Here is a 23,169-nt window from a genome sequence, read left to right as displayed (position 1 = left end):
CCGCCCATCATGCGAACGGCACAGACGCGTTCGCTGGCCACCCGGCGCGGCGACGCCATGCTCACCAGGACATGGCCGTCCGACATCAGCGGGGATGCATTGCTCTGGCTCCGCTACGCCGTCGGCGCTGGACTCGGCCACCACCGGAGGCGGTTCAGCACTGGCAGGGGATAGGGGCAAGGGGCTGCTTGGCTTTTTCCACACAGAATGCGTGGGGCACTGGTCCCTCCGATGCCACGCACTGAGGTGTCTCCTCGTCATGTGGGTGAATGGTCTAAGCGTGAGGACGAAACAAAAGAAGATGTTGCCATTAGTCTGTGGGTGTAGTCTGTGCAACATATGAAAACGAGGTACGCTTGCACTGGTGTAGCTCGAATCAACACGTATGATGCGACGTAGCTTGGTCGCCCGGAAGGATATTGCCAGCGGTAGAGCTCATGCGCAGTGTGCAGTGTGCTGTGCCATGGGCTTCTTCCGAAAAGGCGTATTGCTGCGCGCATGTGTAAGCTCGATGCAGCACACCGATAGCGCGCAGCCCTGCCGAGTGGTGTCTTTGCGGATTCGGGAAAGAACTAAAAACGGCGCGCCTCTGCCCGCGTCATTCTCCGCTGTCTCTCTGCCCTCATGTCTCCCCCTCCCCCTCCTTCGGTGTCGTTGACCCATTTTGGCGCTTCGTGGCGCGGAAGGTGGTTGGTGCTTGTGTGCGCAACCGACTTGCCTGCAAGCCCGTAGAGCTTTGCCCTGCACCCTTTTGAACATCCTTGGCGCGTTACGACGGCCGCCTGTGCCGGCGTTGTGCTCGGAAACCTTTGCTAGTTGGAGGCTGCTGCAGGGGGAGGGGGGCTTTCATCTTCTCATCAACGAACCACCAGGCCTCTGTGTTGGGCGGCTTTGCGATCTTCATTTTTGATTGTTTCTAGAACCCCTGATTTCTTCTGGATACACCTCTCACCGACCAAACTATTCCATAGGCGCCTCTCTGCGACGCGGGGACTCTTGAAGGGCGGTCGCAACGGCGAGCTTACACCCAGCCAACGTGCCCACACACACGCTCTCACAAAGGCCCTACTCGGCTTGTGCTTGTGCATCCCGCAGTGCCAGTCAGTCGCGTCTTTATCTGAGGTATCGGCGACCTCCCCGCCGGCACTTGTTTTAGATTTATTTTTTTCTAACTCGGCTGCCTTCTCCCTCTCCCTCTCCGTCTCCGTTGCCTCACAGGCTCGCCTTGCTCTCCTGCGCAGCGCGCCCATTGTGGTTGCGGCTGATTGGCGAACTCTCGTGCTTTCCCTGTCGTACTGCCCTCCTCTCTCCTCCTGACGTGTCTGTGACGATGTCGCTGTTGCAGAAGAATGCCGTTCTGAAAAAGTACCGCCGCGAATACCGCGAGCAGGATGCGACACGATCATCTTCCAAGGAGGAAGGGCAGACGGAGGAAGGCGGTGATGACGACACTGCTGTATATCCGAATGTGAACGCATTCCAAGCTCTTGGCTCGGATGCCGGAGGAGCGCTAGCGTCGCCGTCGTCCTCGCCAAGGTTCATGCGCTGCGTGGAAACCACGCAGATGCCAGCGATCGGGGCGCCGAGCGTGAAGGTCTGGAGCTCTGGTGTATCTTCGGGCTTCCGCGGCACCACAGCTGCCTCTGTAAGCATGCACAGCAAGGCCACGGCGACAGCGACTGCCGGCCCATCAACCGTTTCCACCATTCGCTCTCCGTTCCCGCATCAAGACGGCGGCGGCGAGGCGAATCACGCTGCGCCGACGAGGTCATTGTCGCCGCGCAATCATACGGTCAACGCAGGAGCGGGGGCTGAGGACAAGTATTTTGACTTGGACAATTTTATCGCACCTCTCGGCCCTCTTCCGTTGCCGCCTCTGTCGGCAGATGGCGCACCGCCCGCACTGGCGCCACTAGGCAGGCGAGGCGCCGACAGCACCGGCCCCCGCTGCTGGTCTAGTCGGAGCGACCTGTCCGGCGAAGAAGACCGCGCCATTGCTGACACCCATTTCCAGTCGCCACCCACTGATCCGTGCGTCTCGCCGACAACCGGGACGATCGGCGGCGAGGCGTTCATGAGCATCACAGATGTGCCCGAGGCGTCTCGATCGAATCACGTCACACGTGCAACCGCTACGAGTGGTCTTGCTCCTTCTGCCGGCGAGTCCTTTGGACTGGCGAGCAGCGTCGGTGGCTTATCATCGTTTGCTTTAGCAGCGGGAAAGCCTAAGACACCGACGGGAGGCGGCGCGCATGTCAGAAGCTCACCACAAGTTTCAACAGCGGTGCAGCGACCGATTGAGGTGCTCACCCGGGTCCACAAAGGTCCTTCAGGGGAAGAGGTTAGCTCGTCCTCCTCGTCCCCTTCTTCGTCCTTCACTGTCACAGAGCAAGAGGACGATTGCGGCGACGTCGACGGCAAGCCTACAACGCTACGCGAGGAGGCTGTGAGGCAGCTCGATCTAGCGTGCGCGAACGCGACACACGAGTCACATCCTGCGAAAGAATGTAAGAACAGTTCCGCATCTGCGGCAATGCGACTCGACATATCCGACACGCTGCTGCAGCCGCCGACGAGCATCCTATCAGAGCCGTCAACGGTGACAGTTCAGACGAAGGACAAGTCTGCTGTCTCTCATCGCAGTTGCGGGGGTGCCGCGGCAAACGGCTCCGTGGAAAGCCGGCGCGTCGCCTACGCAGCTGACGGCGCCGACGCCAGCGAGGAGGGTGCCTTCTCCCCAGTGAGTGGGATGGACGATAATGAGCGAGCGTCCTATGCTGGCATGGCGGACGACCGTAACATACCTTACGCCGATAATCGAGGCGTCGTTTTCATGCAGCAGGTACTCTCGTTCTCAGGAACTGCTCACTCGCTGGCGCGAATCTGGGACGACGAAGACGTCGATGTGGATCCGCTGACAACTGACTCGATGCGGCTTCCTCCGCGCGCGCTGCCGCCCATCACGTTCTACGAAGCGTATCTGGAGCTGACGAAGGCGCTGCGAAGCGGCGACGCGATAGCAGCGCGCCAAGCGGAGGAGAGGATGACGGACAGAGCTTGTTCTTCAACGGTACTTCAGCAGGCCGCGCCGCCGGTCATGGCACTGCCGACGCTGAAGAAAGCGGCCCGTGCTGCCATCTTGTCGTGCTGCGGCGGTACAGCTAGTCGTGCGTCGACAGTCGCGAAGCAGCCACAGCTGAGTACGGCGGCTTGTAATGGGCCTAAACGTGACGAGCTCAGCGGGGTGGCACCTGCGGGCGAGACGGCCTCCGCACGTGGCGGACCAGAAGAGCATCTGCGTGTTATACGCGCTCTGAAGTCTCAGCCGCTTTCGCTGCAGCTCACCACGCATCGCCGTATGCTGCTCACTATCTTCAACACTCTCACAGGCAAGATTCCGTGGCTGAGTAGGAACGTGACTTCATCCGAATTCACACCAGTCACCTCCTCACAGCCGTCGTCGTCCACGGCCGTCAAGTGGGAGTCAATCGGATTTCAAGGGTCCAACCCTGCGACTGATGTTCGGGCGACGGGTGTCCTCGGCGTTCTTCAGTTATTGTACCTCATCGACTACTACCCCGCGTTCGCTCAACGGCTGTGGCAACTGTGCTGCGACCCAGCCAACGAGGGGGCCTCTCACTCCCCGTCGCGTAATTATCGCGGCGGCGAGCCACCGGTAGCCGCGAGAAGAGCCAGAGTTTCGAATGAGCTGCCGTTTGTTTTGGTGTGCTTCAACTTCACGGCGCTGGTGCTGGACGCGGCTGGACAGCATATTCTTGACGAGGAGGTGCAAAAGACGGCGAACGGGAAGCGCCCCTCTTTCACATCCCATAAGGCCGCCGCTAAAACGACGAGGCCTGCGGCGCATCCTTCTTTGTACGCTGGCATGCATGTCTGCTGCGAGTGCTACGTCGGAGCGCTGGCGCTGTTTGTAGAAGCGTGGAGGGCGCGACCAAAAGCCGGAGCCGCACTCGGCGGTAATGTGAAGCTCACAGTGCCCGCGAACCGACCTAGCATTGCCGACTTTGGCGACATCAAGGCGCGGCTGCGGGGAAAGCTCTTGAGGAAGGGTGCTGCGAAGATAATGCGGGAGGCCGCGTTTCAAGTCCGTGGGCCCGTTGAGCAGCAGGAGTAGGGAGGAGACGGAGACGGGGGAGGGAAGAGGCTGAGCCACAGTTAACGGAAAAAGGAGGGGGAGCATACAAGCTCGAAAAAGTACTTCCTACCCCTACACACACACACACACACACCTTCTGCCTCTCTCCTTCTCTCTTTGCTTGTTTTTGGCCTGCCCTGCACGTACTCGTTCGGGCAGACTTCCCCGGCTCTCGCCACCTTCCTCGAACACGCGTGAATATTTGCCCACCTCTGTGCCGCGACTCTGTTCCCTCCTTTGTTTTTCGTACATGTATTTTTTCTTTCGCCTTTCTCTGCCTCTCTACCTGATGACGAGGAGACACCTCAGTGCGCGGCGTCGGAGGGACCAGTGCCCCACGCATTCTGTGTGGAAAAAGCCAAGCAGCCCCTTGCCCCTATCCCCTGCCAATGCTGAACCGCCTCCGGTGGTGGCCGAGTCCAGCGCCGACGACGTAGCGGAGCCAGAGCAATGCATCCCCGCTGATGTCGGACGGCCATGTCCTGGTGAGCATGGCGTCGCCGCGCCGGGTGGCCAGCGAACGCGTCTGTGCCGTTCGCATGATGGGCGGAGTGTGGAGGTGGGTGGAAAGGCGGATGCACCGGGTGGCGAGCGGCGCAACGGGCGCTGCTGTGAGGCGGTGTGTGAGCACTGCTCGATGCAGAGGCGGTGCCCAGGTGGCTGGGTCGGCGCACGGCTGCAGGGCTTGCCCTACCGCTGCATCTCTCCCCATGCGCTGTGCCTGTCACCGGCCGAGGGCGGGGCGGTAGCGTGTAGGCTGAACGCCTTGCTGTGTGGCAAGGAATGCAGATGTGGCGGACAACGAAGAAAAACACAAAAAAAGCACCTTGTCATCATTATCATCTCTCTCCTTTCCAAATAACCTCCCCCCCAAGAAAAAACACTGTCCGTACCGTTAAGTTGTCTCATGCTCAGCAGCATCTTCACTTTTTTGTTTTTGTGTTTTGTTCGGGTGAATTTTCTCAGGCCTCTTCATCAATGGTGTGCGTGTGATGTTGTAGTCTATTTGATCACGATACTGCTTTGCTACGTTGCTTTACATTCCGCGCCACACTTCCATTTCGGAACGGGAAGGCGGCAGCCAACCTTCGACGAAAAAGACAGCAACCTCTCTCTATCTCTGTGCGAGTCTCCTCCTTGGGTGAGAGGATCCCGGTGCTGTGGTGCAACTCAGTTACTACAGAAGAGTGAAGCGTCTTATTGCGTGTTTTGCTTGTGTGTGTGGTCGCCAAGCCCCGATGCCTTTGTCCGCGTTGCGATTGCTTTTTTTTTTTCGCTTTCGTGCTCCTCGGTTGCCTTTTCATGCAGTGTTTTTATATCAGATGTATACGCGTATTGAAGGGGAAGTGTTTCAACACCGCCGGTGTGCACCAAATCATCGTGCGCAAAGTTTGAGCGGGTAAGAAAGACGGACTCGCCCGGAGGTGGACCATTGGATTAGTGCGTTGCGTGACGAGCGAGATCTCGCGTTAGGAAGGGTACCTCCGTCGGAAGGCAACGCACGGCGTGTTATTACCTCTGCGCTCTCTCTCCCTTCTTGCTCCTATCCTTCCTCGTCATGTGGCTGTCTCCTGCATCAACGCAATCAAGCGCCCCACAGAGCGGTTCGCTCCCCTCACTCTCGGAGCCTCTGTCCTTTCCTTTCAGATCGACACAGGCCCCACGCCCCCTTTCAAGATGTCCACGATGTCCGTCTTCGATACCGAAGCTGAAGGTGTGCACAGCACTGCCCAATAACAAGTTGCTCGCGAGGCATCGCTAGTACCGCGACTTGACGAAGCCGCTCCGTCGAGGCCCAAGAAACGCAAGCTGGACCGCCTGCAACGTTCAAGCGCCTCTTGCGTCGATCGTCTACGGGGAGAGAGGATTAGCGCGTGGACGGCATCATGCTGCTCCAGACTCTTCTAGCAACCTACCTCACCCCAGACTCTTTCGGACCTCACATCAAGAGCCTTCCGGTCGCCCTCTATCCCACACAAGGGCATTATGGACATGTCGGCCTACAACGACTAGATGCCTCATGAACTGCAGAGCCCGGGGGGGGTATGGTTTCGCTGTGGTGGTGACTCGAAGAAGCTCGATGCGTCTTGGTGGCGCAATGGGCCGATGCAAAGAGGACTGTTTTGCCTCGGGCACATGAATGCAGGGTTTTGGCTCGATCGCGCAGCCACATCATCCTGCAGCATACGTGCGCGTCTGTCCCTGCTCCAGCAGTCGGGTTTGGCGGAGCGGTCGCAAGACAGGGGACGGGGGCTGGCTGATCAAGGCTTGCCCGCGTCATCCGCGCCGCCTGCGCCCCCTCGATGCAGCGAAAAAGCCGCGCAGAGTGGCGGCCGGGGCTCGCCAGCGGTGACCTCAGGTAAGACCAGACGGCCGACGTCGAGCTCGACTCGGCCTTGCGAGCACGCATGCCTCAGAACCCCGTTGGTGCCCCTCACGGCGCGCCGCCGATGCTGCCGTCGTATGCCTCAGCGGCGCAAATGGCAGCGAGAGTGTCAGTGTGGACCTATCTATTTTCCTATATTCCTATGGGGCCCCTGATGACGAGGAGACACCTCAGTGCGCGGCGTCGGAGGGACCAGTGCCCCACGCATTCTGTGTGGAAAAAGCCAAGCAGCCCCTTGCCCCTATCCCCTGCCAGTGCTGAACCGCCTCCGGTGGTGGCCGAGTCCAGCGCCTACGGCGTAGCGGAGCCAGAGCAATGCATCCCCGCTGATGTCGGACGGCCATGTCCTGGTGAGCATGGCGTCGCCGCGCCGGGTGGCCAGCGAACGCGTCTGTGCCGTTCGCATGATGGGCGGAGTGTGGAGGTGGGTGGAAAGGCGGATGCACCGGGTGGCGAGCGGCGCAACGGGCGCTGCTGTGAGGCGGTGTGTGAGCACTGCTCGATGCAGAGGCGGTGCCCAGGTGGCTGGGTCGGCGCACGGCTGCAGGGCTTGCCCTACCGCTGCATCTCTCCCCATGCGCTGTGCCTGTCACCGGCCGAGGGCGGGGCGGTAGCGTGTAGGCTGAACGCCTTGCTGTGTCGCCAGGAATGTGGACATGTTAACGAAAGAGACGCTGAAAGATGATGTTCTTGGTGCCTCGCTCCGTTGCCGATCACTCTTGGGGCCTTTTTTTTGTGTCGTCGCCTCCTTACTGCTCGTATACCTCTTGTCTACCGTTATTGCTCAATACTTCGCTGCGCATTTGGTGTGCTCGTTGTGCTGTCGCCGAGTGCAGGGGACATCGTTTTATTCGTGCCGTATCCGCCATTCGTCGAATTATGTGGGCACACACACAGGCACACACCTTCTCTTATTGCAGAGGGCCACAGCGCGACAACGCACGTCAATGTGCTAGCGGATCCACCGATGTAAAGCAAGCATGCCTCTTTTTTGTGATGCTTTTTTGCGCTCCTGTCCCCTCAAACCTCCTTCTCTGCCTTGCTGTGTAGGGGTGTAGGAATTCCAGTGCCCACGTTCCTAGTAGCGCAGCAGCACAAGAAAACAAGCACAGGCAAAATGCAGAGAACAGGCCGTGCAGGCGTTGCACTCGAGTGTAATGCGAGGACGGCTGCGCGTATTTCGTCGCTTCGCTTTTACTGGCAACGATTTCGGACACACCGCAGCACGCACGTAGCAGTAGAAGTGCCTCTTCCTTCTTCCCCCCCCCCCCGGTTATTTTTTGCCCTCTCCTCTCTGTCCTGCTCCGTGTACTACTACGCGCGTCTTTTGTGTGCCTACATGTGTGGATCTTCGCGCAAACACACCGAACATCGAATAAAACACCGCCCTGCCCTCCAGCATGTGTCGTGTACTGCTGTGCAGTGTGCTGGTTTAGCTCTTGTTGCGACGCTACGGCTTTGGGCATATTTTACTCGCTTCTTTTCTGCCAGAGTGGGGGGTCACGGTGCCGTCGTGTCCAGCAGCCCTTCCCTCTTTCCCCTTCCCCAAACCAAGGAAAGAACGCACACGAAGAGAGTGTATGTGCTGCGCTGAGCAAGCTGCGTGCTCCTCCTCTTTGATCCTCGACACGAAAGCAGAAGAGAAGTATCGAGGGAGGCTCAGCGGCACCGACGTAGCCTCCACCCTTCCCTCGCTGAAGTACGGTGAGTGCCGTCGCAGGACTCTTTTTTTCATCTTGATGTTTCACGGCGCGAGCACACCGTCAGCATCGTCTCTCACTTTTTCCAGATCACTTTCTATTTTCTCGCTGCTCTGCCGAAACGCAACCGTGTGCTGCGCCTCTCCGTGGCACTGGAAAAGATACACCAGAAACACCCACCAACAACATAAAAAAATAGCGAAGAGAAGTCCCTGCCCCCCCCCCCACACACACACACCACACACACCACACACACACACACACACACATAAAAAAAAAATACAGAATCTGTGTCGTACAGCATTCGCCTTTGGAACTGACTCATCGTTGCATCGACTCGTGTCCAAGACGGAAAAACGGTGAGGTGGGAGTGTGCTGAACCCCCAGGATGGCGGCACCTAGCGACGCACTTATCAAGAAGGTGTGTAACGCGTTCCCCGCCACCTTTGGGGTCGACACCGAGGAGGAAAGAAGTCCTGCTGAAGGCCGCCTCTCACGTCCCTTCCGATACTACTTGGACACGGTGCTGGGGTCTGGGACTTCTGGAACGGTGCTCTACGCCCGCCGCGTGCGCGACGATCACCCGTTCGCGGTTAAGGTGATGGACGTAGAGGGCTACACGCCGCAAGAGATCATGCGCGCGTCGGGTGAGGTGTGCTGCCTGCTCAGCTGCGACTACTTTTCGATCGTCAAATGCCACGAAGACTTTGTGTACAGCGATGAGAGGAATCCGGAAAGCGTCTCCATGATGGCCATGGTACTGGACTACGCCAACGCCGGTGATCTTCGCCAAGAGATCAAGAGTCGAAGCAAGACAAACCGCCCTTTTGCGGAGCATGAGGCCGGCCTGATCTTTATCCAGGTGCTGCTGGCCGTCCACCACGTCCACTCGAAGCGCATGATTCACCGTGATATCAAGAGTGCCAACATCCTGCTGTGCAGCAATGGTCTTGCAAAGCTTGGCGACTTTGGTTTTAGCAAGCACTACGCCGCCACCGTGAGCGAAGATGTCGGCCGCACGTTCTGTGGCACGCCCTACTACGTGGCACCGGAGATTTGGCGGCGCCGTCCGTACAGCAAGAAGGCGGACATGTTCTCGCTCGGCGTGCTTCTTTACGAGCTGCTGACGCTGAAGCGTCCCTTCGACGGCGAGGATATCGAGGAGGTCATGCACAAGACACTTGCTGGCCTCTACGATCCCCTGCCGGACAGCATTAGCAAGGAGATGCAAACAATTGTCTCGGCGCTGCTGCAGAGCGAACCCAAAAAGCGTCCGTCTAGTAAGACGCTGCTGAACACGCCAACGTGCAAGCTGTACATCTCCGTTGTGCGGGAGATCGTGCAGAGCGGGGAGACCGGCGGCTTCTCCGCTGAGCAGGAAACAACCATAGCGCGCCAGCTGAAGCAGACGAAGGAGGAGCTGCAGGTCGACCGCCGTCGTCCACCGCTGTCGATGGAGGATGTCCTGCGCACGACTGTGAAGGTGTCCTTGAGCGATTCACCCGATCGCATCGGTTTTATCTTGTACGGAGGCAAGGTGATGAAGCAGAGCAGTGACCTTAGCTGGAAGCGCCGCTATGTGTGCATCTACGGCGAGGTGGAGAAGGGATGCACGCTGACGGACGACGTGGCATCCTGTCTGGTCTCCCTCGAGCTCGTGCAGGCGGTGTCTCGTGACACCCTGGAGCAGCAGTGCATTTCGACCCCCTTTTCCGACTTGGAGGATGTCTTCCCGGTGATCAGCAAGTACACGGGCTCGGATGCGGCGCACGCCTTCGCCGTGGCCTTCAAGAACGGCCGACGCATATTGTTCGACGCGGATGACGACAATGACCGCGATGGGTGGATGCGTTCCATCCAAAGCTTCCTTGGCATCGGAGACGAGGATGACTGAGTAGCGCCGCAGCGGAGGCCGGAAGCCAAGCACCTGCTGGGCACATGGGGACAAGGGGGAGGAAGAAGCTGTCTCAGTAGTACTTCCACCTCCGCTAACTTCCATGTGTAGCTTGAGCAACTGCCTTTCCTTTTTATGCTGGCTCACGTGGGCTACACACTGTAGCAGCGGCACGCAGGAGACGGTGGAGGGGGGAACGTCCTCTTCGCTTGCTCGTCCTGCATCCCCCGTTACGTGCTGTGGCATTCTTATTCCCGCCGCACCTTCCCTCCCTTCGTGTTTTCAGCTTGTCGCCTCCCCGTCACCGAGCAGCAACCAAAGAAAAAATTGCCTCCACCCCTTCCCCCTCCACTGCGCATGTGTACGATTGCTCTTCCCCTTCTCTTGTGCTAGACTCCACTCTCTTCTACCTCCTCTCTTACCAGGTGCCGTAGTAACGGCCGCTTGAGAAGAGGATGCCACTAGCGGCGTAGGTGGGAAGGGGTAAGGAGGAGGGGAGTGCGGTGCGAGGTACATGGGCGGGGAGCATGCGGGTCGCGCGTGGTCGCTGCGTACTCACCCCCTTCCTTTTTGTTGTTGTTGGCAACAGCGCATTACGCAAGAACCGTGTTTTTTGCTTCCCAGGTCGGATCGTGTTTTTTTATGTTGGCCGACCCCCTTCTCGGATTTGTTCTGCCTTTTCGTTTTCTATGTGACTGCCTCTGTGTGGCGGCCTTCTCTTCCTTCTTCATGTCTTTTTGCCTGGATGGGAGAACCTGCGCCGTGGGCATCCCTGCCAAGCTGGGTTTCTACGCACGCGTGTTTTTCTGCACGTGTATCTTTGCTCATGTGCATGATCGTGTATTTTCTCTTCCGGCTGCTTTCTCAATTCATCTACCTCAACTGGGCGGTTTTCTTGTTCGCGCAAGACGATCGACCCGTCATCCCGCCTGCAAGCGAGATGCATTGCCAGGGGGGGGGGGCCGAGTGTGAGCGTCTCGTCAGGCGAAGAAATCATCTGGAGGGGGGGGGGCACAGGAGAGCAAGACGAGAAAGAAGGGTGTATCCAGCTCGCTCAACAGTCGCTTCACACGTGCGTGCCGTGCTCGCTCTCTTTCTGTTCTGCGTATTCTGGCTTTCGTTGTCGCTTTCCCGCCAGCTTCTCTCTCTCTCTCCGCCATCCTGCTATGCAGCCCTGCGACGCAAGGGCGACCTTTCCCGTTCCAAACTGGGGATCGATCTGCATTGCACGCCGACTCTCTCTCAGCCCCGCACACGCGACTGCGGTGCATATTTCTTTTGCGAATGAAGGCTGCGCCCACAGACATGTATCCATGCTTTGCACCCCTGCAGCGGCGGGTGACCGGCGGTGACAATCCGGTGTGCCGTTGGAGTGCGGCCTACGGCTCCCTGCTGGCATTGCGGCACCCCCGCCCCGCCAGAGCCTTCGGTCCACCTGTTTCTGGTATAAGGGCGCCCGACCCGGCATTGTGCCGGGTACACTACGCGAGACTCGCGGGTCGTTCGGGACTCGGAGCAAGCGTCATTTCCCGCTCGGGCGCTGCCCGCGGTGACCTGACTAGGCATGCGTCACCCGCGCTGCGTGGGCTTTCCCCGCTGAGCGTGAACGGCGACTCCCTCCGTCCCATCTGTCGCGGCAGAGGCGGGCGAGCCGGCCAGACACGCCGCCGACGCATGGTGCCGATGGAAGTGCCGGATGAAGACGGCGAGGCCCCACCTCCTTCCCCGCCGCCCGACACGAGAAGGCCGTCGTGAAACAGGCGCCGGGGCTGCGGGCGTGCGAGGACTGCGCGGGCGCGCTGCCACGCACACGGGACAGCGCCAAAACGGGCACGCGTGGCGTCATAGGCGGCACCGTCTCCATCCGGCGGTGTGGGCCTCATGAAGCACCGATGCCGGCTGCACGACGTGCGCAGCCCGAGGTGCGCGAGGGGGGCGCTCCTCCGGACGCCCATGCGGGGAGTCCCCGCACCGCGCTACGGGATGCCGCGCGTTGAGGCGGCTTGTGGGGCAGAGAGGAGGGGGGGGACGCATGGCATACAGGCAGGGTGTGCAAGGTCGCACAGGCCCCCCCTCCCCCCACCTGGCCTGCGACTGGTGGCCTTCCTCCCTGGGCGCGTCCTGCCGTGCACCTGGACGGCCCACTGCCTCCGCCCTCGCGCATGTAGCCCCGGACGCGCCCCGCTTTGGCGCGAGGCATGCAGTCCACGCCGCGTCTCCGTCTGGCGCCGATGACGCCAGCACGCGGCCGGTGAAGGGGGCGAGAAAGGGCATGCAGAGCCCATAGGACGCACGGCCCGATTCCGCGGCAGGGCGGCTCGTGCCGGGCGGCGAGGTTGCAGCTGTTTGATCTACATATTCGTTTTCCTGTGTAGGGAAGGTGGTCGATGGGGAGGGGAGCAGTTGTTTGTTGTTTTGTGTTTTGCTGCGACTCATTCTGTTCCTCCGTACGCGGCGCGCAGGCTGTCTCTCTGTGCTGCTTACTGTGGTCCTTTCTATCGTGTGGTTATTTTTTATGCTGTATGAAGGGCGTCTGCGTGTGTGTGTGTGTGTCTTGTTTCATCGCGTTCGTTAGTTCTGTGTGGTGCTTAGGGTGGAGCTGGGGCTCATTTTGGTTGTTTTTCGCCCCGTATACCGATGGCCTGTGTTTCGCTTTTCGCCGTCTTGAGGGCGTCCGTGTCACTCACTGCACTTGTGTTCCGTCGTCGTTCACCACCTTCTCGTTCCTTTTTTCGATGCCTCCAGCTTGCCCTAGTCGTGTTTTTTAACGTGGGCGACTCTCATTCTCTCGTCACCTTATTCTTTCACCCGAGCTCCGTTCTCTCTCTCCAACTCGATGTCCACGTCATCTTTCCCTTCTTCAGGTGTGCTTTCGATTGCAGTGTGCCTGTTTAGGTCGTTCTCCTTCTTTGTCTCCCGTTGGGGTCGAGAGGGTTGCTTGCATGCATATGAATTTGACCATGTGAGTATATATATGTGCGCGTGTAGTGCCCCGGTGCCTGTGCAGCAGTACGGGCTTGTGCTGCCGCCGTGTCTCTCCCGTGTCCTCATCGCTTGGTTTTGCTTGTCTTGCTCACGTGGTCCTTTTTTCTGCTGCTCCTGTCAGGTGTCTATCCTCCAGCGAATACATGGTTGTGTCTCTCCTTCAGAGGATGGAGGGGGTGTGCGCGGAGGTGGGGAATGGATGTGAAGGGCGTTGTGAGAATGGTCCTTACCAAAAGCAAACTCAGCCTTCCCTCAATTCCGAAGGCAAGGCAGGAGCAACTTTCTTTTCCCGTCTCCGCATTCTCTAAAGATCGCCCTTATGTTCCTCTTCTGTTTTCCTGTTCCTTGTGACTGCAGCAAGGGTCTTCTCTTTTCTTTCGAAGGCCTGCGTGCCCATGTGCATTCTGCGCGTGCGTGTGCTCCAGCGTCTGTGTTCATAGCTTTCGATATACATATGTGTGTGTGTATATAGATGTATGCACCCACGCAGCTCTACTTGAACTTCTTTCTCCTCCTTGACGTCCGTCATGTTCGGTTATTGCTGGTGTATTGTATATACATATATATATATATACATGTACATGGTGCATTTCATATTACTTTTTTTCTTGAGGGAGTTCGGCTTTTTTTTTTTTGCTTCATTGATTTTTTTTTTTGGAGGCCTTTACAGCGTGCACAGTATGCTGTGCCACGTGTGTGGTTTCCTTTCTTTGTCGGTGTTGGCTATGGTGGTGGTTGCGCGTGTGCAAATGGGGGTTTTGAACGGCGGATATCGCACACTTGTATTTTTTTTCCTCGGCTTCTCTCTTTCTTTTCGTTGTTGTTGTTTTACTCTCTCTCTCTGTGATGAACTTCTCCTTGAGGGGTGTGTGTGCAATGGTGCGTCTGTGCTCGCACGCGTACCTCTTCCCTGTACATTTTAGTGGCAGCAGGGATTCTTTCCTTGTTGGCTGCCGGGGAATATGCGCTGACTGTTCCATGCCAGGTAGTCGGGTGGAATGAGGAAATGCAGTCAAGCGCCCGTGCATGGGGGCTCCTGCGCGTAAGGGTCTGTTTCTCTTGCTGTGGGGGGTTTGTTGCATCCGAAACAGTGGCAGTACCCCCTCATGGGTGACGACATTGTGCCTCTCAGGTAGGTATACATAGGCACACGTGTGTCGAGAGAAGATGGGGTGGGGGGACTGTAAGAGTGAGTGGCACGACAGACTCACAACACGCGCCCACACAACCGCAAAGGAATGCTCAACGGCACTGACGGTTCTGGAAAAAATGGACGCGGAGGCGTCGCACACATATATTTCCCCTTTTGCAGCGCAGACAGGCTCTTCCTCACTCTCCCTCTTCCTGCGCCTTCAATTATCCGAACAAGGAGTGCCTTGCGCGCGATGAACCCTTCAACGAGACATCGAAGCGACGTGATGGTTCGGTGGCCATGACCAAGTATTGCTCCTCTCCCATTCGTTCCCATCACCTCCCTGTCCCCCGCGCTTTCTGCTCTTATCGGCTCTGCCCCCTCCCCCCCCCTTCCCTCCCCTTTTTTCCTTCCTCGTCAACCTTACTTTACCCCCTGTCGGCATCTTTAGCAACTATCCCATTCGAAGAGAAAAACAGAACAGCACACGCAGAGAGCGAAGAGGGTGTTCCGGTTCTCGAGAAGAGCGCGGAATCGCATCATTTATGCTGATGGTTCGCGGCGGCGAAGCCTCTCTCTTTCGTTTCCTCCTCTCGCAATCTTCATTTCGTCGTGGACGCGCTTGCGCGCTACTGTTTCTTTTGCTAAGGGTAGAACCTTGCCGCCTGTGTGCGAGTGCCATGCATACCTTTCAGCTATTCTCTCTCTCTCTCTGCTCTCTCGGTCTGTCTCTCTCCGTCTCTGAGTCTACTATGCTTTTCTTCCGGCTCTGACGCTCGCAGAAACCAAGCTAACATAAATCATTGGCCCCCTTTTTTTTCTGTATTTTGCCAGTCCTATTCTGGTGTAGTGAGCATCATCAGCGCACCCGTATACGCTTTCCCTCGTTCACTTCCTTCTTCCCATTGTCTCTGTTCCCTCGCTCTGTTATCTCTGAGAACAACAACAACAACAAAAAAACATGTCGGGGGGTAACGCCGGCGACGCCATGATCGGCCGTGTGTGCCGGAACTTCCCAGATACGTTTGCCAAGGACGAGGCAACGGCACGTGAGCAGGAGAAGAAGTACTGGATTAGTCGCGTGCTGGGCTCCGGCGCCACTGGAACGGTTCTGTGCGCGAAGCGCGTATCTGATGGTGAAGGATTTGCGGTCAAGTGTGTTGACATGGAGGGCATGTCCGAGGCCGACAAAAACCGTGCGCAGGCTGAGGTGGACTGCCTGCTGAACTGTGACTTCTTTTCGATCGTCAAATGCCACGAGGACCTGGCGAAGCGCGATGCCAACAACCCAGAAATGGTGCAGATGATTGCACTGGTACTGGACTACGCCAACGCCGGTGATCTTCGCCAAGAGATCAAGAGCCGTGCCCGGACGGGTCGAACGTTCCGTGAGCATGAGGCAGGTCTGTTGTTCCTACAGGTGCTGCTGGCCGTCCACCACGTCCACTCGAAGCACATGATTCACCGTGATATCAAGAGTGCCAACATCCTGCTGTGCAGCAATGGTCTCGTGAAGCTTGGCGACTTTGGTTTTAGCAAGATGTATGCAAATACTGTGAGTGATGATGTCGGTCGCACGTTCTGTGGCACGCCCTACTACGTGGCACCGGAGATTTGGCGGCGCTGCCCGTACAGCAAGAAGGCGGACATGTTCTCGCTCGGCGTGCTTCTTTACGAGCTGCTGACGCTGAAGCGTCCCTTCGACGGCGCCAACATGCACGAGGTCATGCACAAGACACTTGCTGGCCGCTTCGACCCTCTTCCGAGCAATATTAGCCCAGAGATGCGCGACATCGTGACAGCCCTGCTGAGCGGTGACCCGGGGCGCCGCCCGTCGAGCAGTCGGCTGCTGAACATGCCCATCTGCAAGCTCTTCCTGTCTGGCTTGCTGGAGATTGTGCAGACGCAACCGGCTTTCCATGGTGGTCTGCGCGACTCGATCTCGAGCCAGATCCAGGAGACGAAGCGGCTGCTAGTGACAGAGAAGCGGCACATCCAGCGCATGATGGAGGAGAGTTCGGGCAGCTCTGTGGCCGCGTCTACTACGATTCTCGAAGGCGCAACCCCACTGACAACGGCGCTCGGCGGCCTCACGATTCACGAGGGAACGGTGAAGAAGCAGAGCAGCGACATGGTGTGGAAAAAGCGTTATCTGTGCATTCGCGCCGAGCTCGCAGACGGTCAGACAGTGCTCGATATGAACCCCAAGTTCAAGACCTTGGACATGGTGCTGGCCATATCGAAGGAGACAATGGAGCAGCAGTGCATTTCCACGCCCTTCACGGAGCTGGAGGACGCCTTCCCGGTGCCTGCTAAGTATACTGGCTGCAACGCCTCTTTTGTCTTCGCCGTCGCTTTCAAGACTGGCAAGCGCCTGTCGTTCCAGACGAAGAGCGAGGTAGAGCGCGACCTTTGGATGGAAAAAATTCAGGACGTTTTGGGCATCGGCGACGGCGACGACGACATGTCTGCTCTGCCCGCAAAGGAGTGAGCCCGACTCTACAACGTGCCGAAGAAAAGGATGCGGCAACACAAGAAGCGGGAGGGCATCAGGCAGAGTACCGGTATGGCGCGCTGCAGGCAACTGACCGAGCGGCTTGCGCGTAGGCTTCTCCCTTCCTTTTGTGATCTTCTTCCTCTTCGCGATATACTGTGTCGCGTCGCTCACGCACGCCAAGTGGCAAACACGTTTGCGATGTGGCGGCACCCTTTGCGTGTTGGTCCTCTCTGTGTGCATCTGTCGGTAGGTCTCGTTCGGTGCATGGCGAGTGCTGCGCGGCTTGTGAGATGCCGAATGGTTCGGTAGTGAACGAAGGTTCCTCTGCTTCTCCTGTCTCTTCAAGTTTATGTAGATACACGCCTTTCTTTTTTTCGTTTTTTTTTTGTTGCGTGTGTGTCTGTGTGCCTGTGGCGACAACCCGACGCACCCAACTCCCTCTCAATCTCTCGCCCCCACCCTCCTCTCTTTATCTGTCATGTCCACGTACTTCACGGTTGTGATGTGCGGAGTGTATGCTTGCTCCGCACGTTGAGGTACGCGCGTCTGTGTCTGTGTGACTGTGTGTGCACGTCCTTGTCCTCCATTTGTCGTTCTTCTATGTTCATCTTCGTGGTCCTCACATATGTTTTTCTGCGTGCTCCATCTTGATCGGGTGACGGTGCTGAGAAGCTGAGTGAGGGAAGGTGATGGCAGGGACGCGGAGGAATGATGCTTTGATGGAACCCACGTGATCGAGGCCGTTGTGGTCTTGGTGTTTTGGCTTTCGTGGTTGGCTGTGGCTTGTCTCCTCGTCCGTGTCACCCTCCCCTTCCCCTGCTCTTTCACTGTCGCTCTTAGATGATGTGTTCGACTTCCACTGAGCTGTGTCCTTTTTTTTCTCTCTCGTTCCCCCCTTTGTTGGAGGGCTTGTATTGCTTTGACCTACTGTTTTTGACTTTCTCCCTCGCTCTCTCTCATGTGAAAAGTTTTTTGTAAGTGATGTATACCAGCAGTCCACAAGTAGCAGCAACGGCGGGACAGCGGCGAACCTGCTGCTCTCTCTCCCCCTTCCATTTTTTTCCGCGCACGCCCACACACACACACACACACACACACACACACACATGCACACGGGCAAGGCGTGCGAGTGTGTAGTGCGTACGTGTGTGTGTTTGCGATGTGTCTGCAGTTGCATTATCAGTGGCTGTTTGGTGGTAATGATCGTCTTTTCCCCGTTTTCTTGCTTCTTTTCACTGTCACCACACCTTCTCCCTTTCCTTTCCTGCTCCACCTCTTCCTCCCCGCCGCTTGTCTTGCAGCAGACTCCCTGACAGTAGTAGATGCGCGCTTTTTTCGAAGTAGTGCACTTGTCTGTTCGGGAGGAATCTTGCTTTCATGGACGCGCGCATTAGGCTGAGAGATGGGTGAACGAGGAAGGGGAGGGGAGAGAGAGAGAGAGAGAGGCCCTCCCCCGCACCAACACACACAAAAAGGGTGAGGGTCGTGTATCGATTCATGAACTGTCCTTCCTCCTCGTTTTCCACGCTGCTTGCTCTCCCTGTGCTCTATAGCTCCGCTGCTCTCTTTTTTTTTCTGGAAGGTGCGAGAAGAGAATGCCCGTCTCAGACAGTTCTGTTGCTGTTTTTTCTTTTTTTTCGTTTGATGTTGTTCTTCCAATTGATTGTGTACTCCTGAGTCAAACGCGCCCCCTCCTCGCTTCCCTCCCCCCTCTCCTCTTTCCTCGGTCGTGCTTGGATGCAGCTTTCCGTCTCTTTCCTTCTTCTGCTCACCTCTCGGAAGCGACACGGGTAGGACAGGCTGAGGTACAGCTGCACCCTCCAGTGGAGCCATGCAACATGCATCTTACGAGTTGAGGGGGAGAGGTCAGAACACTACCAGCAAGCGGGTCACGCGTCTTCATATCCCAGATGAGTATCCCTTGCCTGTGCGAGGTGGGAGGCAGGGGTGTCGAAGGGCACCTGACCTCAGTCGGCGCTCACACGGTTCCTTAAGAGGGAGAAGCGAAAATGAAACACGAGCAACAGGTGGCAACGAAAACAAAAAGGAGGGCAGAGGGGGAGAGCAGAGGAGTTTTTGCCAAAACAACAGCAGCAAAAAGAATGCCGCCGCGCGGGCGCTACGTGGCAGTAGAGGCAAGCAAAGAAGCCGTCGGGCGACTGCGCTTTTGTTGCTGTTGTTTGCCACCACCAGCGTTTTCTCTCTATTGTTTGATGTTTTTGTTTGTTTGTAGCAGTGTTGAGAGTGAGTTGTGTTGCTTCTGCAGCCGCCTTATCATGTTGTCCTTTTCGTCAAAGCTATGTTCTTGCTTTTGTGCTCTCTTCTTCCACCTTTTTCCTTTTTGGACACGAAAAATGCCTGACGCGTGTGTGTGTGCTTGCCATGGCGGCTCACTCTTTTCTGTTTGTTTCTTTCCTCACTACTTCCTCACTTCCTGTTGCACTGCATCCCTATTTTTTTTGTTCCATCTGCGTGTCGACTTTCCGTGATGACGAGGAGACACCTCAGTGCGTGGCGTCGGAGGGACCAGTGCCCCACGCATTCTGTGTGGAAAAAGCCAAGCAGCCCCTTGCCCCTATCCCCTGCCAGTGCTGAACCGCCTCCGGTGGTGGCCGAGTCCAGCGCCTACGGCGTAGCGGAGCCAGAGCAATGCATCCCCGCTGATGTCGGACGGCCATGTCCTAGTGAGCATGGCGTCGCCGCGCCGGGTGGCCAGCGAACGCGTCTGTGCCGTTCGCATGATGGGCGGAGTGTGGAGGTGGGTGGAAAGGCGGATGCACCGGGTGGCGAGCGGCGCAACGGGCGCTGCTGTGAGGCGGTGTGTGAGCACTGCTCGATGCAGAGGCGGTGCCCAGGTGGCTGGGTCGGCGCACGGCTGCAGGGCTTGCCCTACCGCTGCATCTCTCCCCATGCGCTGTGCCTGTGCCACGACTGTGAGAGCTGGGCTTCTGTTGCATGGCAGAGAATGAGCATGTTGAATAAATGGGTGTTGGCCTTTTGAGGCGTGTGTTTGAGTCGCAGCGGGTACGGTGGCGAAAAATACGTGTGCTGGTGTTCTGCTGACATTTTATGTGCACTCGTTAGTTTTCATCTGCCGAGGCCTCTAGGAGAGGCTGCGGGGAACGTGTATGCTCGGTGTGTGTATGCATGTATGTATGTATGTGTGTGTGTGTGTGTGTGTTACTGTCAGCCGCAGATGTGGCGGATGGTGACGCCTCACCCCATCTGCTCCTGCTTCTGTCATGGAAATTTCTCTCGCAGGTGGTGCTGTGTGGACCTCGTGTTCCCTGTTTTACGAAGCTTCTTATTTCTCTCTGCGTGTATGTGTGTGTTTGTGTTTTTGTTACTGTATCTGTGTATGTCTGTTCGGGTCGCCTATCCACTTTATTTCCTTTTCGGTCTCTCCTTTCGCTCTTCCTTGTGTGGTCTGTTGCTGTTATGGTTGTTGTTCCCCGTCGATCTTTTTTTTTTCGATTGTTTTTTAGTCCTGGTGCGATGCTCTGGTTTCGACTCCTTTTCCTGTTATTATAGCTTTATGTCATAGTCATTATGTTTCAAACTTATGAAGGATTGCATGAAAACGGCACCAAGTAAACACACACACAGACACACACGGAGAAAAAGGCACTAGTGTTCGACACTGTGGAAAGGGTAACTCTTTTGCGCGGCAAACGCATGGGGCTACACTCCGTCAAGCAGGATGTACACCGGCGATGAGATGGCACTGCATGTCGTTCCTTTTGGTCGTGTATGGCAGTGTATACACCGAAGCTCTTTGCCCCACTGTTGCTCCGCTGCTCATCGTCACTATTCATGCCTGACTTTTTTTCCGTCCCTCAGATACGAAAGCATTGTCGATACAGCAGCGCCACACATGTGCACCCTCATTCATGAGGCGTTCCAAGTAGATGGAGTGCGGCCTACGGCTCCCTGCTGGCATTGCGGCACCCCCGCCCCGCCAGAGCCTTCGGTCCACCTGTTTCTGGTATAAGGGCGCCCGACCCGGCATTGTGCCGGGTACACTACGCGAGACTCGCGGGTCGTTCGGGACTCGGAGCAAGCGTCATTTCCCGCTCGGGCGCTGCCCGCGGTGACCTGACTAGGCATGCGTCACCCGCGCTGCGTGGGCTTTCCCCGCTGAGCGTGAACGGCGACTCCCTCCGTCCCATCTGTCGCGGCAGAGGCGGGCGAGCCGGCCAGACACGCCGCCGACGCATGGTGCCGATGGAAGTGCCGGATGAAGACGGCGAGGCCCCACCTCCTTCCCCGCCGCCCGACACGAGAAGGCCGTCGTGAAACAGGCGCCGGGGCTGCGGGCGTGCGAGGACTGCGCGGGCGCGCTGCCACGCACACGGGACAGCGCCAAAACGGGCACGCGTGGCGTCATAGGCGGCACCGTCTCCATCCGGCGGTGTGGGCCTCATGAAGCACCGATGCCGGCTGCACGACGTGCGCAGCCCGAGGTGCGCGAGGGGGGCGCTCCTCCGGACGCCCATGCGGGGAGTCCCCGCACCGCGCTACGGGATGCCGCGCGTTGAGGCGGCTTGTGGGGCAGAGAGGAGGGGGGGGGACGCATGGCATACAGGCAGGGTGTGCAAGGTCGCACAGGCCCCCCCCCCCCCCACCTGGCCTGCGACTGGTGGCCTTCCTCCCTGGGCGCGTCCTGCCGTGCACCTGGACGGCCCACTGCCTCCGCCCTCGCGCATGTAGCCCCGGACGCGCCCCGCTTTGGCGCGAGGCATGCAGTCCACGCCGCGTCTCCGTCTGGCGCCGATGATGCCAGCACGCGGCCGGTGAAGGTGGCGAGAAAGGACATGCAGAGCCCATAGGACGCACAGCCCGATTCCGCGGCAGGGCGGCTCGTGCTGGGCGGCGAGGGTGCTGCTGTGGTGCGTGGGCGGTAGGTAGGCTGAGGCTGTGCCCGCGTATATTTGGTGACTTTGTCGTGGTGGAACGGATGCCTGGAAGTAAAACAACAAAATGGTGCACCGATAGAGAGAAAATGACACCCCCTGCGTCGTGGTACAGGAGGTACAGCTGCAGAAGTTGGCGTGGTGCGGACGATGTGCAAGGTCGTCATGTGCTTCTCTTCGGGTGGGAGGCTATCATGTACGACTGCAATTGGTACTGTGGAGTTTGTGGCGAGGGATGTTTAATTTTACGCAGCAGTGGTCATATGCGCGGACGAGCGGTCTGTCTGCTGCTGGTATGATCTCGCGCTACCTATCTTTCACCTTCTTCACCGCACATACACGATCACACGAGGCCGCGTTGGCACAGCCGCTGTACGCGTTGTGTTGTTTTGTCTGCTACCAATGCTCTGTCGTAACGTCTCAAGGTCCTACAGTGCTCGTAGGCGCTGCCGGCCTTCTGTGTGTGTCGCGTTCGGCGCCTTGCTGGTCGAACCCCCGCAGGCAGCGTACCTTCGCCGTTGCGCGGTCTCCTCAAGGGCAACAGCAACGGCTGCCTCGCTCAGCAGTGATCACGCGTCGCTGTCTGTCTGCAAGCGCTGCGAGCACACTACCACCATTGCAACGCCTCCAGAAAGGGTTTTGACAACAAAGGAGCAGGTCGACGAGCTGATGGACTCGTTCGCGGAGGCTTGCGAGCTGATTACCGATGCGAAAGAAAGCGTCGGCACAACTTACTTCGCGGACGACATGGAGGACGCGGAGAAGCAGACGCACGATGTCTTGAACCGCTGGGAGAGCCTGCAGGCAGCGCTGGAGCGCAAGGGGACCGCAGAGGAGCTGCAGAAGGTTCGCAACATGTACGATCTAAAGATCAAGCAGCTGAAGGCAGAGCTCGAGGCGGTGCGTGAGGCTGGCGGGGCCGGGTAAGACCCGCGCTGTGTTACTCGCAGCGCTGCTTGCTCGTTCTTTTACACTCTCCAGCCTACACCTACCCCGTCCCTCTCCCAGAGGTAAGCTAGGAGGCGTGGTCGCCACGCGTGCGCATTGCTCGTGTGCCTCTCTCTCACGCCAGGTGATCCTGTATCTTGTATACTGTCGCTGCGCCAAGGCCTCCTCTCTCCACTGTGGACTGCTTCCGTCGGATGATGATAGTGCGCATATGTCTTGCTCGTCTTCCTTGTCTTCTCCCCCCTCCCCGAGGAGGAAAGGATCCACTTTCAACGTTTCGCGTGACGGTGTTTTGTGTGTCGGCGTGTGTGTGTGTGTGTGTGTGTGTGTGCGTGTATGTGCTTGTGTGTGTGGACGGGCGACGGATTTCTCTTGTCGTGTCTGGGTCGCCGGCGCGCAGGTGGTCGGCTGCCACGACACGAAAGAGGGAAGAGGTCTCTCACACCTGCGTGACGGCACTCCACATACGCAGTAGCCGAGAGGCAACGGTGTGACCGCTTCTGCTCGTTGTCTCACATCGAGCTGCGTCTTTAGCTTTCTCATGCACAGGGATGTTGG

General features: G+C 57.8%; 4 protein-coding genes across 4 annotated transcripts; all 4 read left to right on the top strand.

Moving 5' to 3' along the window:
• Nucleotides 1–1,330: 1,330 nt before the first annotated feature.
• On the top strand, nucleotides 1,331–4,135 carry LMJF_36_1540 (conserved hypothetical protein; the record flags this gene model as incomplete). Its single annotated transcript, XM_001686674.1, has 1 exon — nucleotides 1,331–4,135. One exon carries the CDS (start codon nucleotides 1,331–1,333, stop codon nucleotides 4,133–4,135), a length of 2,805 nt encoding a protein of 934 aa, XP_001686726.1.
• A 4,495-nt stretch (nucleotides 4,136–8,630) lies between these two features.
• Nucleotides 8,631–10,136, top strand: LMJF_36_1530 (putative serine/threonine protein kinase; the record flags this gene model as incomplete). The annotated part of the gene is made up of 1 exon (XM_001686673.1): nucleotides 8,631–10,136. The coding sequence occupies one exon, from the start codon at nucleotides 8,631–8,633 to the stop codon at nucleotides 10,134–10,136; it is 1,506 nt and encodes a 501-aa protein (XP_001686725.1).
• Nucleotides 10,137–15,214: 5,078 nt separating this feature from the next.
• On the top strand, nucleotides 15,215–16,744 carry LMJF_36_1520 (putative nima-related protein kinase; the record flags this gene model as incomplete). The annotated part of the gene is made up of 1 exon (XM_001686672.1): nucleotides 15,215–16,744. The coding sequence occupies one exon, from the start codon at nucleotides 15,215–15,217 to the stop codon at nucleotides 16,742–16,744; it is 1,530 nt and encodes a 509-aa protein (XP_001686724.1).
• A 5,321-nt stretch (nucleotides 16,745–22,065) lies between these two features.
• On the top strand, nucleotides 22,066–22,590 carry LMJF_36_1510 (conserved hypothetical protein; the record flags this gene model as incomplete). Its single annotated transcript, XM_001686671.1, has 1 exon — nucleotides 22,066–22,590. One exon carries the CDS (start codon nucleotides 22,066–22,068, stop codon nucleotides 22,588–22,590), a length of 525 nt encoding a protein of 174 aa, XP_001686723.1.
• Nucleotides 22,591–23,169: the final 579 nt, after the last annotated feature.

Source organism: Leishmania major, chromosome 36 (assembly GCF_000002725.2).
Source record: "Leishmania major strain Friedlin complete genome, chromosome 36".
NCBI lineage: Eukaryota > Euglenozoa > Kinetoplastea > Trypanosomatida > Trypanosomatidae > Leishmania > Leishmania major.
This window is presented reverse-complemented; position numbering and strand designations above follow the sequence as displayed.